The sequence below is a fragment of the Hirundo rustica genome, chromosome 10 (assembly GCF_015227805.2).
Source record: "Hirundo rustica isolate bHirRus1 chromosome 10, bHirRus1.pri.v3, whole genome shotgun sequence".
Classification (NCBI taxonomy): Eukaryota; Metazoa; Chordata; class Aves; order Passeriformes; family Hirundinidae; genus Hirundo; species Hirundo rustica.
The window spans coordinates 14,760,108-14,774,869 of NC_053459.1; the positions used below are offsets into that span (position 1 = coordinate 14,760,108).

At 43.3% G+C, this 14,762-nt stretch overlaps 1 protein-coding gene across 3 annotated transcripts in view; it reads right to left on the bottom strand.

Annotated features, from left to right (window-relative positions):
• Window positions 1–14,762, bottom strand: part of OSTN (osteocrin) — an 85,329-nt gene that overhangs the window by 9,127 nt on the left and 61,440 nt on the right. The window contains exons 1-6 of one of the 3 annotated variants that reach the window (XM_040074444.1): window positions 9,440–9,549; window positions 9,011–9,117; window positions 8,286–8,444; window positions 5,770–5,952; window positions 5,218–5,296; window positions 4,730–4,813 (exon numbers count right to left, since the gene is read on the bottom strand). In XM_040074444.1, coding sequence (XP_039930378.1) covers window positions 4,730–4,744 — 15 coding nt within the window. In that variant the 5' untranslated portion in view covers window positions 4,745–4,813; window positions 5,218–5,296; window positions 5,770–5,952; ... (1 more) ...; window positions 9,011–9,117; window positions 9,440–9,549. Of the gene's footprint in view, window positions 1–4,729; window positions 4,814–5,217; window positions 5,297–5,769; window positions 5,953–8,285; window positions 8,445–8,703; window positions 8,747–9,010; window positions 9,118–9,439; window positions 9,550–14,762 lie in introns of those variants that run through there. The other 2 variants (XM_040074443.1, XM_040074446.1) reach the window with 2 other exon arrangements.

Genomic DNA, 14,762 nt, shown 5'->3' on the forward strand with positions numbered 1-14,762 from the left:
GCAGAGCCAAGGCTTGGCTGTCCCACAGGCGTTGGGAAGCTCCTGGCAGTGCCTCTTGGGCCTCCAGTGCTCCTCTACAACACTGGGATAGCACTGGAAGCCTTCTCCACCCGTTGGCCAGGAAGGTCTCTGAGACTCTGCAGATTCCAGCCAGCTGGGGGAAATCGGAGCTGTGTCTGCAAACCACTTACTGAGCTGTTTTGTTACTGCTCCAGCACCACAAAATAGAATATTAACCGCTGCCATTAACCTATCTTAATTGAATTGATTCATCAAATCCAGTGCTCACACTGGCCTTGCTACGCTCGCATTACATTCCAGATGGGAATACACCTTGGGCGAAAAAATTATAATGGATCATTATCTTACCAAAAGAGCAACTTAAAAAAGGCTGGTGTGAAGTTCTAAGAAGTCTGCTCCTGCTGGAACAAATTTGCTTTGCTTTTAAAAGTTGTAAAGTGTGTCCCTGTGATCATGTATATCACCACAAAGCCAAAAATACTGCCCCTACCACCAGTCCTGGTGATTTCAGAACTGCTGAAGGACCCTGTGCTTCTCGGGTGCAATCTTGTAGTTATGTAAATGTTGAGGAAAAGCGAGAAATATCAAAATGAATCGCACCCTCAGGAGAGGAAAAAAAAAAAAAAAAGCAGAGCTCAAATATAGGTTAGAGTGGTGATTTTGTCCTCATCCCACAGAGATATAGAGCATTTCTCACATATTGCTTTCTAACAGATGCTGAAGCCACACACTGCAACATGGAACTTTTGTAACAAAATGAAATGTAAGCTGCCAGTGTCAGGCCATTTATGTTATTAACAATGTGTTTTCTGGAGTAGGCGTAGATTTTTAAACAACGCCATATATTTTATTACATGTGGTACAGACACTAACATCTTCTACAATGTATATTTCCTTCTATTTTCAGTTTCCTGACTATAAAGAGAGGCAGGTAGGTTTCATCTAGTGGAATTAGAAAGAACTTAAAATTCATAAACTTATTCAAGAGGGCTATGATTAGTTATTTTGATATAATTAGATATTTTTGTGTCTCGAACAAAACTTTTTGTCAGAGAGTATTTTGAGGCCAAGAATGTTCCACTTCCTGAAAGTGAAGTTCCTTCAAGGTTTCTCAAGGCAGTCAAGACTTGTTGAATGATTTTCAAAGTTTTCATTTCAATAATTGCATTTCCTGTAACACGATTTCCAGTGCTCAGTCCTGGCGTGTTCTCATATCACCACGTTAGTCACCTTTGTCTGCTTGACAGCTGTGCTTTGGCTCAGAAGATGCTTGAGCTGTTCCTACCACGTGTACTCAGATAAGAGAGAGTTTTTTGTCATGGTTTTAGTCGTGGTTTCATCGCTGTGGGGCTCACCTGGACCCTGCCCACAGGACACAATGTCTGTGAGAGCAGCACTCACATCGCGTGGAGAAAGGATGGAGAGGCGACCCTCTAACTCCCACGAGGAGTTCAAGAAGTGCACAAATGAGCACAGCCCTGCCAGGGCACCTTTGCTGAACTGACACAAGCATGATTCAGGAGCAAATTAACTGACAGAGGTGGGCAAACACTTGTGAAAGTCTAGTCAGCCATGGTTCTCTTCTTTTCCTTTGAAAACAGGGCATGAAACCAAATGGTCATACAAAACAAATGAGGACAATTTTCTTTAGAATGGGCAGGAAGGACACAGGCTGGACATCTCGCAAAACTAGCTACACTTCTACACTATTACACTGTGTAATAAATCCATTTTTAGGAACAGATTTCAAAAATTAAAAATCCCAAACTCACACATATAACATAAAAGTAGGAGACTGTGAAGCAACACACAAACAAAAGTGATGAAGCCCATCTAGAAGTTAAGGACTATTAAAAAGAAGGATGCTATGAAGTGCAAGAAAACCTCTCTTAGTGGGAAAAACCTGTTTGCACCTTTTCTCAAAAGATAATTGAGTGAGCTGCAGTATTCCTGGTATGAAGAATGGAAAACAAAACATTATTAGACTGTTTGTCATTGCCAACAAACTCTCAGCCCTCCACTACTCATATACATACTGACTAAATATGCCAACTTTTCTTAACATTTCTAACAACTTGACATTCAGCTTTCTTCTTTACCACAAGAGCCAAAAACTTTTCATTGTTAGAGTGCCATCTTCAGCATTTGAAGCAAAAATAAGAAACTTTTCCATCAAGAAAAAATATGAAATATATTGTGGATTTCTGTATTAGAAAAATATATATATTTTTTTTTCCCTAACAGCATTGAAGTGACAAGTAGGTCTTCACACCAGGTATGAAGAGTATGTTAGCAAAACAGGTTATCAATATAAAAACAGACCATTTAAAGTATGATAAAAATATCCCTCAAGATATGCTTTTAAGAGACAAGAATAACATTGGAATTTCTTAACAAGATTCAAACACGGATACTGATTTTCTGGATAAATACTTAAACATTCTGACCAAGGATACTACTTGAAGAAGAAAAGTCTTGGGGGAGATGCATTGCAAATGGAAATTAGAGAGTAATCCATCTCCCTGAGTGAAGTAAGAAGAAAAGGAAAGCTGCAAGCACTTGCAATCTTTGTTAAGGTCTAACAACAGAGCTCTTAAAACTGTTGTATGTTTAAATTGTTCTAGAAACCCAGAAAGGCACTTGTTACTCATTCAAAGAGTGAAAACAAAGTCCTAATCAGCTGAAATCAGACTGGCAGGTATTTATAAAAAATGAAGAATGCCTGGTCCAGTCAGACATATTTTGCAGTTTTCCCATCATTTACACCATAGATTCGCTTGGTTTAAGCGGGAGGTTTTTTTGCCTGTCATTCCTTATAATGTTCAAAGTATTTTACAGGAAAAGTAGATCGAGCTGCATTTTGAATACAGGTGAGCAGAGGCAGAAAAAAGCAATAATGAGTTTCCGGAATTAATCAGTGGGCAGAGGCACAAAATGTCCTCTCAGCTCCTCAGCTTTCAGCTCTGCACTCCCCATGAGAGAACAATCATTTCAAATTGAAAAACCAAGTAAGGAAAGCTAAGGGCACTGCATGCTAGTGCTTTAAAACTTAGTGGATTCTGAACTTTACTGCCTCTGGACATCTGAACTAAACGTTATTCGCATGTATTTACTTGTACAACTTCAGTGTGGGAGGGGGAAAAAAAAAAACAACAGTGGAATACTTTTGAGCTCAGAATGGAGAAATTACAATGACTATCACAGAATCAGAGTCTGCCTTCACTTACAGGGGTACAAAACTGAACTAGTCAGATCACTAGATAATGATAATTACTCTGTTAGTGTAGGAATGCTTTTGCAGTTATTCTACTATTGCAGGAATGCAGCAGAATCTGGATCAACATGTGTCTAATATGGGATACAGTAAAAACCTTTTGCAGATCCATAAATTAAAGACTTTTTCTAAATAATTTATCTCATGTTTTCCAATACATCAGATGTAGCAAACTTGTCTACCACATATGATATTTCGTAATGCAAAAGAATTATTCTGTCACAGCTCTTCAGCTTATTTTAAGAAGCAAAATGCATTTGACAATAACTTACACAAAAGGAAAATCCATAACAATATACACAGACAGCAGTTTACTGCAAAGAACTGCAAGAGCATAAAAGTAATTTGTCACTGTTGTAAAATGCACTGACACATTCTGTTTAAATATTGGCTGATTAACTGAAGGAAATAAGTTTTCACTGAATATTAGCTCAGTTTTACTACCAAAAATCCTAGGTGATAGGCACCTTATTATTTTAACTCCAAACTGGAAAAAGTAGTTGTGCTTTTTCCATCAGATCTGGGCATCTTTATACCTTTTGAATTTCTGTCAATTAAAAAAAAAGAAAAAAAGAAAGAAGAAAACATCAAAAAGTGGAAAGCACAGAAGGGAAGAAAACTTCTGTAAGGACAGCAGAAGACATAAAACATCCCCTACACATTCTGTCCTCACTCCTCTTACCTTGCATTAGGTGCAAACAGTTCCAACCTTAATGGTCCTGATATGTTTCTTTCTCCAACTTATTCTTAATGTTCAGCTTTCTTTCAGAGTTTTTATAGTCTCTGGTGTAGGCTACAAACTCCAATCCCTGCCTTTGCTTTCTCTTACATCATTTCTAAAGATTTTCCACTGATCCTTGCCCTAAACCTTTCTCTGTCCTGCACTCTCACACACATACTTGCCTCACATTTTTTATATTTATTGCTGTGATCAAAATGATTAGGTTATAATTAAATGTCTAGGGGGTTGTTCTTTTTTTTTTTTCCTTTTTATTTTTTTCATTTAATTTCAAGACTCAGACAGTCACAGGAGTACAAAGATTTTCAGCAGCATCACCATTCCTCTAAACTCTCACTCTTGCAAACTGCAGTACAGAAACACGATGCCCTGAGTTATTACTGAGGCTATTTTCTAAGTTTTACTTCTTGGGGATATCAGAAGGACTGTATTAGCTTCAGAAAGAAATTTGTGTGTTTTTAGTAAACCAAAGACCACTGTAAACTAAGCAGTAGAAAAGGAGTGCTTTGTAAAGCAAGTGACAAGAACTTAAGTCTTTCAGACACTTCATTGCTGTTATTGAAATGTTAAATTATTGAATTGTAAAGCATGAGCTGTGGAGATGCCTCTCTTTCCTAGGCAGTACCAGAGGATCTCAGGGGGGGAAAAAAAAAAAAAAAATCAATCTAACAATGAGGTATTATTTTCTGGGGTACCTTAGTGACAGACATATGACCACACGGTGCTGCTGACCAGCTTCTGCAGTTCTGCAGTTCCAGGCACTCAGTTTCTTCTTTCTTCTGTTGGAAAAACACAAGGCATTTACTCCTCTTGGGAATTTTTAGGTCCTATTTTAAGGTCTTAGAGCAGAATCTCTGCAGGACTCCATTGTGCCACCACGCTTGGTGTTGATGTGGCTGGAAGGAGACCTGGGCTGTGACACTGAGTGAGCTGAGAGCAGAGAGCTGAGTGCTGGCAGTGAAGGTGTTTCAGAGCTTCACAACACAGGGGAAGGTCTGGAGAACAACTGAGATTCAGCCATGTACAATTCAGCATCTCACAAGAGTGAGGGAGAGTCGGGAGGACTGCAGAAAAAACAGCAGGAGGAGTGCAGCAGTAGTGTCACCTCCTTTGGCTCCAAGAGGATATCTAACAGCTAGCATCAAAAAATTCTTTCTGACTTGGAGGTGTGAAAGACTCAGACCTGGATAATTTGTCATCCTCACAGGCTGCTTCTGACTTCAGCGTAGGACATTTTACCAGCACACATGTGGGTTTTCTCCCTGGGGAAAAAGAAACCCCAACAAACCAGCCAACAAACAAAACATGCAAATAAGCAAACAAAAACCCCCAAAATACTACTAATAAAATGAATAGTGTGTTAGAGTGTTAAGGTTCAATTTCCTGCTCTAAATTGACTTTGATTTATTAACACCTTTTTGACACCTTCTAGTGAAGGCTGCCAAGGAAGCTTCCCAGACAATGAAAAAGCTATATGGTGGTTACTCTGCTGGCAGAGCATCTGAGGAATAGATATCCTCAACAAGACCGTGGTTTAATTATACTTACACTATAATTATGTTAGGGAAACCAGGAGTTTGGAAGGAGTCTTTATTGTCTTAACCATGAATGAATAAGCAAATATACTGTGTTTTTTCTCAAGTATGAAGACAAAAAATAGAAAGGAAAATGGAGGAGGTAAGGACACAAGACATGAAGCTCTTTTTGTTACCATCCAAGGCAAAGACAAACTCACCTCCCTACTGCCCTCATGGTACCACAAGAGCTTCCATAAATCTTTCAACACTGGTTTGCAAGTCAGTTGAGCTGGCTGTTTACCGCAAGCAGACAGGTTCTGATTCGGAGAGCAGGACTTAGCAGGGGTTCACTTGTGTGAGTGTTGAGTAATCTTGCTCTTCAGCACCCCTGCCTGTGGAAACTGTACTTGGGGTTGTCAGACCTTGTCTATAAAGGCTTAGGACTGACACACGCATACACCACGCATGATATTTTTGTACTTTTAGTCCTTCTCTTCTCTGACTAAAACATGCAGCAGTGCCGTTACATCCCTGTGGTCCAAGACACAGGAGCCTCCTCCCTCTGTCACTAAGTTGTCCCATCCAGGGACACTTTCCAGGGACACCAGTTCACCTTCCAGGCTCTTCCAGGTGTGCAAACCTTTCCAGCAAGCACTGATCCCTCACACAGCATCACACACGCGGCACTCACAAATCAACATGAACAGTGCAGGGGCCAGCAGCTGTTATGGCCAAAGCAAAGAACAGTTTTGATTGATCTGGCATGGAGCAAAGGCTTGTGACCTGAGGCATTCTGATTACTGGGATTATACACGTTTTCACTAAACACTGAGTGTCTCACCAGGAACAGCCCAGTTCTTCGTTTAGAATGGGAAATAAATACCACACCGAAGTTAGCAAAAGTGGACATTTTTCCACGTTTGCAAGGATTGCCCCAAAATTCTAAGAAATAATCCAAGTGGTTTTTTTTTTTTTTTTTTTCTTTTTAAATTAAAACCTATATTTTTCAAAATAAAAAGCTGATTTCTGTGAGCTGGGTGCTCAGCTGATGCTGATTCATATACCTCTGAGACAAAAAACAGAGATATTCCAAATTTCAGTGACTTCAATTTATTTTTACTTCTTGAGACAATAAACTCTTCAGATAAAATTGGCCTGATTCTGACACCAGTCTGAAAGAGGAATAGCATTCCACCAGATAAATCAAAACACAGCATTTTACAGCTACATTATTGGTACAGGGAGAACATCCAAAATTACTTTTGTTGCTTTTACTTCCATACCTTGTCTGGAGAATGGGAAACATTTAAAAATAACCACCCCAATAGAAAAGAGAGAATTTCAGAATCCAAGCTGATTCCCACCTATTTGCATGTAGATACACAGACCAGAGACCCTATAGTAACAATGTGCATGAATGTTTTCCAATAGAAGGTACATTCTACCTTGGAAGGAAAACCTAAGTTAAGACAAATATTTTTAAATCTGCAAACTATCAAAGAAGGTTTTGCTGTGTCACTTCCATTTAAGATGCATCCTTGCAGCTATATAGAGTTGGAGAAACAAAACCCACAAAGCAAAGGTAGAAAATAGCACTGAAGACAGTAACATTCTTTAGGAATGTTAGGCTTCCTACTAGCAGCATCTATATATGTATTTTTAAAAAGTCCTTTGTGCTGGAATTATGTGCTTGTGATAGGTGCTGGGTCATGACATGTATGGATCCATAAAAAGCTCTCAAAACCCAAAGTAAAAGTCCCAAAAAGGACAGCCTCTTGAAAGGCAAGGCATGCTCTGATGCAGAAGGTTGTGTTTGGAAATAAAAGATGTTTTATCTCTGGTGCCCATGCCATTGGCTCCCAGCCCAAGATGGACGTGAGGAGTGAAGATGGCCAAGAAAAGCAACAGGACCTTCTGTGCTATGGACACAGTGGTCCATGAGCGAATGGACAAGGGGGTAACAAAAACACACAGATGTCTCAATGTACCAAGCAAATGATAATTGTTCTGAGCCAGTGTCAGCCAGGACCTGACTCAACTGGCAACACAGAAATGAAAATGAGTGGAGTGTGTTTCCATCCCCTCTGATTACGCTCCTTGGAGTCAATGCTAAATATAAAGATCACAAACTGGGAACCAGCCCCATCTTTCTGTGCTAGGAGGGAAGAATGTTGATGTTTTCACACTGCCTGCCTTGTCAAAGACTCGTGTGCTGATGGCCCCTGCCACTGAAACCAGCTCTCTGTGGCCCATGAACCGTGGTGCCACAGCACACAAAGCACAGAACACCTTGTCTGCAGAGCACACACTTCAGCTCCAGAGCCAGGCACACACGTGGCCCTGCAGCACAGCACGGAACGTGCAGCACCAGCTCAAATTTAGATATGCTCAAAGAAGAAAAGATATGCTGGCCCTGAAACTCTGTCCTCACCTCACACTTTATTTCAAACAACTTTCATAATTTTCTTGCAGAACTGAGTACAGCAAAGTTTTGTTTATTGGCACCAGGGCAAGAGATGCAGAAGTAAAGAAAGCAGCTAATCAGCAAAATGATGACAACAGACTGGAGAAAAAGAGGAAGGATAGGAAGGATAGGAAGGCTAGGAAGGCTAGGAAGGATAGGAAGGATAGATATTCTTCAGTCAGATGCCAAAGTGTGGAAGCTGGGCAGAGCCACATGCACTACTCGCAGCATCACAGGATGCTGCAGGAAATCTCACCACCCATTTCTTACCTGACATGCAGGTAAAGGAATGTGAAAGGTGGGGCTGGGAAGCTCTTCCTCCATGGAAATAATTCCTTCACAAAACGGTATTAATAAGGAAGGTTCTGTCCCCTCATTCCTGGTAAGTCCACCCCGGGATGGTGTCTTGCACAGCAGGACTGTGCTGTGCTAGAATCCAAACAGAATATGCTGTTAGTGTAAACTCAGGAGTTCAGAGCAATTTGTGCTGGCTGATTAGATATTTTCCCCTCTTTGCCCTGGTATAAATGTGCTTATGGATTGGTTCTTTCAAGGGAACCAGCAAACGAGGGACACAGCAAACCAATGCCGTTACAGAAATGAGGGCCTCTGGTGTTTCTGCAAATTAACCATCTCACAACAGTCTGTAAATCCCTCGTAACACTTGAGCCAAATTCTGGTACATTACCTGTCCACTTCAACTCCTCTATGGCTTCAGCTGGACAGAGACCTGTCTCTGCTGGACTCTGCACCTTTCTGCAGGGAAGCCGCAGCTCCCCAAGCATCTGCAGCCCTGCAGCTGGGTCAGAGGGGGTGTTTCAGGCATCCTCCTCCCGTCAGAGCAGAGCATCCACCGGGCAATCACCGCCCTCTAGGGGCGGCCACGCCGCGCGTGGGGCTCAGCGGGGTTGGCCGCGATCGAGACATCCCACAGCCCGAGCATCCCTGCGAGACGCAGGAGGAAGGTGTGGGCTGGTTTCGGTGGATCCAGGTACCTTGTGGGTGCAGAGGGCTGAGCGCCGATTCCCAGCTCCTTCCCTCTCCACCTTCAATGTCACACAGCTGGCAGCATTTTGTCTTCACGGATTTTGCAGCCGTGCTACTGGAGGAGTGAAACATATAGAATACAGGCATAGAAAACACATAGACAGAGACCTGACAAAACTACAACAAAAAGCAGTAAAAGTAACTGCCAGACTAAACTCTTGTTACAGCTTATTTTTTTTCCTCAAGCAATGTGCATAAACTAAAGCAGTGGCACAGCTGCAGGAATTGCTTGTGCCCACATGAGCTGGATGTGCTGGCATGAGAAAAGCAACAAGCCCTTCTGTAAAACTGCACACTCACATTACTTTCCCTTGTCTGAAACAGTTGGGAGTTTTAAAGAGAAGAATACAAAGAGTGATGGATATTAAGTAACTTACCACATAATCAAGCGATGAGTGTACTGCTCCTGGTGTGCAAAGATCCTCTCTGATTAGGTGAATATTTAAGGAGAAACTGCTCTGTACAGAGACTTAACACAAAATCCTGGAGGCAGGAATAGCACATGGCCAGGTTTCCCCAGACACATCCTTCCTCTCTTTTTCCAGCTGGAAATTCTTCTAGGTGGAATTTAGCATTTTTTACATTTTGTTCTGCCAGGCTGGCTGGATGTGCTGGTTTGCCTGCATATGGAGGGACTCTGCAGGTAACCATGCATATGCACTGACCACCTGTGCATGTGCAGCCCCTAACTGATCATATACTTCTGTGTGCAGTGTTTAATCAAAATAGAGCAGATGTCCAGGATCCAGTAAACGTTTAATTTCAAACATTACCCTGGATTCAGGAGAGCTGTCTTCTGTTAGAGAATCACAGCGTGGTGGAGCTTGGCAGGGACCTGTGGAGATTGATTGTCCAACAGCCCTCCTCAAAGCAGGGTCAACAAAAGCAACTTTTTGCCAGTGCTCTCCACGACCTCTCTGGGTAGCCTGTTCATTTTTCAGTCACTACTGTAGTAAAAAGAAAAATCTGATGTTTAAATGTAATTTCTTGTACTCAGTTTGTGCCCTTGGATTCAGCTCTCTGGGCCTTACTTTCCACAGTGTTGATACCACGGATCTCTTTTGTAAAGCAATTTCAAATTTTGTTTACCTGATGTAGGTGTTATTTCATTTGTCCTTCATAGGTTAATATCTTATCATCCCCCTTTAATGTGTGGCTTTACATATTGGCAACATTCACTTCCATGTGGGCTTTCATAGCAGTCACTGTCCTGCTGCTCAGGCGCCTCAGATTTTATTTAATTTCTGTTTTCTTTAGGTGCTTATGCACACATTATTACACTACACTACAGGTCCAGAGGCTGGGACAGAAGACAGCACTGTATAATATCCTATGGCCAAGGGCTATAAAGTCCCCTTCAGAACATTATGACATGAAAAATGCCCTTCCATCTTACCAGCTTTTCCCCCCTCTCTGGCTGCTGTATTCTAGACAAAAAGTGATGGAGGAGCCCCAGTTTTAATCCCACAGGGGGTACAGGGCAGAGAACATAGTCCAGTTCCTTCTGCGTGGAACTGAACAATTTGTGCTTGATTAAACTGAGAGACTGACAGCTTCAGAAAACTCGAGGTCCTAACACTGCCTGCTTATTCTTGCTGTGTGTTTCCTTGTCCACCTCTGCACCGTGCCAGTCACACAGTCAGACCTTTCCTCTCTGCAGCCCAAGGTTTGTCTTTCATGAACACCTCTGGTCTCCTTCATGGGCTTTTCTATCCTGTTCAGTTATAGTGTCCAAGCCCTTTGAAAATAAGCAATCATCCATGTATTCCCACAACAGCTTCAGGGGCAAAGAAGCACAATCCAGATCCCCTGCCAAATTTCAAAGCCCAGCTCTAGAAGAGCAGGTTTGCCACAGCTCCTCAGCGGAACTCTTCCCCGGCTCACTCGCAGTGGGGAGCAGGCTCGTGCCGTGCAGCAGCAAGTCCCAGAACTCCAGGCATGGCTGCTGGCATGTTAACCAGCTGCATAAATCACCAGAGATTCACGTGGGCTGTGTAATCCTCTGGGCTTCAGTTCCTCACACCAAGCTGGGCGATGTCCAAAAGCCACACAGTGCCCTCCCTGCAACGTGGCTGCTCTGCGGAGCCTCCTTGGTGCCTCTCCCTACCTGTGCCTTGTCTTCACCTCCAGAGGAGACCTCCACAGCTTACACAAGGACCTCAGAAGAGGGGACAATCCCACCTCCCTTGCGCTGCTTGTCTCATCAATCCCAGGTGTGAATCCACAGAGCTGTGGGTGGAAGGAGTTTGCTCTCTACCTCCTCGAGGGCAGACACACTGCATTTGTGCTTACTTTACAATTACACTTGGAACCACGGAGCAACGATATAATACAGTTTCTTATGAAACCATATATTTATTTTGGTTACGTGTGGTTTCAAGACAAATCTAAAATGGTGCTGGACCGTGATGCTGCCCTCAAAAGGAGTTTGTCAGCAGAGTAACAATAATGTTCTGCTCCTTAAAATGATGTGCTGGGCTTTATGGTCAGCTTTTAGGTTTGAATGCCTTTTTTCCGCTTTGATATTTGAGCTCTCCCCTCAAAGCAATTCCTTCGAGTGTGTACACGGCTCTCCAAGCAATGGTCACGGGAGGACAGGGACAAAGCACAAACAAAAAAGGTGCTGACGGCATCTGAAAATGATTTGCAATCTCAGCCACAGGAGCTCAGTCACATTAACACAGTAATTTATGCACTGGGGATGGTTTTTCTGAGGTTCTTCTAGAAATTTCTTTTGGAATTACTAGGTATCCAGACTACATTTGGAACTAAGCAACCAGAGGAGTGAGGAGGAGCAGATAATACTGACTAAGCACCCCAATCCCTGTGCCACAGCCCCAAGTCAAGCACATTGCCACCCAGAACACAACTGCAGTGACCGGACAGAGAGGATCTGGAGCTGGGTTACTGAACTAAATCATGTAACACATGCTGAGATGTTGCACCATAAGAGGATCCTTCTGAAGGGGACCTGAAGCATCCACACCCACCACAGCCCAGCCTTGCCACAGCAAAGCCTGGTTGTCTTTGAGAAAAAAGGGCACTGGGAGAGCATGGAAGCTGTGAACAGTAGATATGCTTAAGGGAAACATAGAAGCTGCTGATCTTTTTTTGCAAAATCTGCAATAAAATAACAGATAATAAAAGGCCATGATAAATAACACAAAGAGAATATTAAACAAAAACAACAACAAAAAGTTAAAAAGTGAGGCAGGGTACTAAGGCTGCTACTGAGAGAGTAACAGGGCTGGCACACTGCCACAGATAACCCATCCCTGCTCATCCCCTGGGGCAGGAACCCTGCCCTGGGTGGTGCCAAGTCTGGCTGCACACAGACACCCCTGGGCACACAGCAATGCCACTGGGGTCAGTCCTGCTCATACAAAATGCTCAGGGAGCTCCAAAGCTCTCAGGAGCAGGGATGCCTGATTCCTGGAGAGATGATTTTAGTTCTCAGTAGACCAAATAAATAACCAACAGGCAGAAAAAACAGCCAGCTACTCATCATCCCTGGCTCTTCCCAGCCCAGACAAGGGACTGGCTTCTATTCAGGCACGTTAGAAGTGGAATATCTGCTCTCAGGTGAGTACCTTAATAGCAGAGAGTGCTGTCACTGCATGAGCTCAGCAGACTGTGACAACATGCCAGAGCCTGGCTGCAGAGCCTGAATGGAGAAAAAGTCAGACCCCTTTCCTTCAAGGCATTTATCCACACTGTCACTATCCAAAGCACCTCAATCCTGCCCCTCTTCCATCTCTTTTTTCCACCTGGTCCTGTAAGCTCCTGGGACCAAAGGGGTTTTCCCCCTCCCCTCCATCCCAAGCAGGTCCCTCACTCTCCTGCTGCAGGAAGAACTCGATACAACCAGTGTCACCCTGAGGAGCAGCCAGGGCTCATGAGCTGAAGCCTCTCCCTTCTGCTGCCGCCTGCCCGGGCTCTGGAGCCTCTGGGCAGCCAGGCACATCATCCAGAGACTCTCCAGGTTGTTTTCTGGGGGCCGTGGGAAGCACGGGGTCAGAAAGAGCAGCCTGAGCCGTGCAGCCCCACGGTTGGAGAGGAGAAACCTCAGCCCGGGGCTGACAGTGACAGATGACTGGAGGTGCTGCGAGAATTCGCCGCTCCTCACGTTACCCAAATGTCAGGGGGTTACAGTGATGTTATTAAAGCATCACAGGAGTGCAGAGATCTGTGTAAACTGAGAGGATAATCACCACACAGGCAGAGCAGAAGCTGTTTGACAGTGCTGAAATTATGTTCTCTGGTAGCCCTCTGACTTGGCACGTGCCTTGATACACTAAAACCACCCATATTGTGTTTTTATGTCCATGACAATTGCTTTTCCTGCAGCAGACAATGATTTGTAAAATTACTTTTCTCCTTCCCAAATGACTCAAAATTTTGCAAATTGTTTTCCACGAACTAAAAGTGGTTTAGAAATAACCTTGGCTCAGGGAATGGCTCTGTTATGGGGCTTTTGCTGTCACGACAGCCAGCTGGGAGAAGACAGTTATTTCTAAATTGGTCTATTTTTTGCATTAATATATCTTTTAGAGCAAAACAGCAGCAGCAGCAGTATTATTTCCATTGTGTGCTCTGAAATAAGACTGGTTCCTTGGAACCACAACTTCTTATCATCCCATCATAGGCATCCCAGGTCATCTCATATGGCAGCACATCCACTGCCTCCCACTGCCAAGCCCTGAGATCACTGTGGGGGTACAGGGCAGCTCCTTTTCTCCTCTGTACTGGGAACTGCCATCAGAAACACAGATCCCTTTACAACAGACAGCCTTGTGTGGACAAAACCCTGCAGCCCAATGTCATAGAATGGGGTGGGTTGAACTGGGCCCTAAAGGTGATCTAATGCCAACCTTCCTGACAAGGGCACAGGAAAAGGAAAATGCATCTATGCACAGGCTCAAGTTTTCAGTTGTGTGCTGAACATGCTGATGGATTGCACCACAGAGACCCCCTAGTTAAAACTATCTTCCTAACAAAAAAAATAACCTTCCTACCTTCAATTAAATTTACTTTCTGAAAACATTGATTTCAAGTAGCAGAAATATCACATGGACCAAGGTGGCCTTTATCATGACATTAACTGGGGTTCAAAACTACCAGGCCAGGAGTTCTCCTTTCCCAGAGACCCATCAGCAGCTTCCCCATCTGCAAACTGACCAGCTCATCCAACATTTTCAAAGCTCTTGTTCCAGCAGCAAGGACACAAATTTGGTGTCTTCTGAGCACACTGAGGACCGAAGCACTAACACGCCTCGATCATTTCACTGGGCTCTTCAGATTTCAGGAGATCAAATGTGCAACCTTAAAGAGTCCCAGAGAAATTGAAGAAGGGATTTAACAGATCACTTAAAATTTTAGAACATTTATCATTAAAAGAGAAATCCAACATGCTACTGAGGGGAGAGCAGAAAGAGGGGAAGGGAAAAAGGAAACCAATGAGGAGAGGCATCAACCTGTATTCCAAGTACACGCAGTGGAAAATGCAGGACAATGCCAGCAGCCTAATAATCCAAATTCTCTTTCTATGCACTGACCTCTTCTGAGTAAAGGAAAGAATTTAAAGGCACATAAATGATAACTGTACATATTCTGGAAGCAAAGCTAAAAGTTCTGCCAGGAGACATCATCCCTCTCCACACAGAGCCATTAACACATCCCCTTCCACAGGGGCAGCAGGGG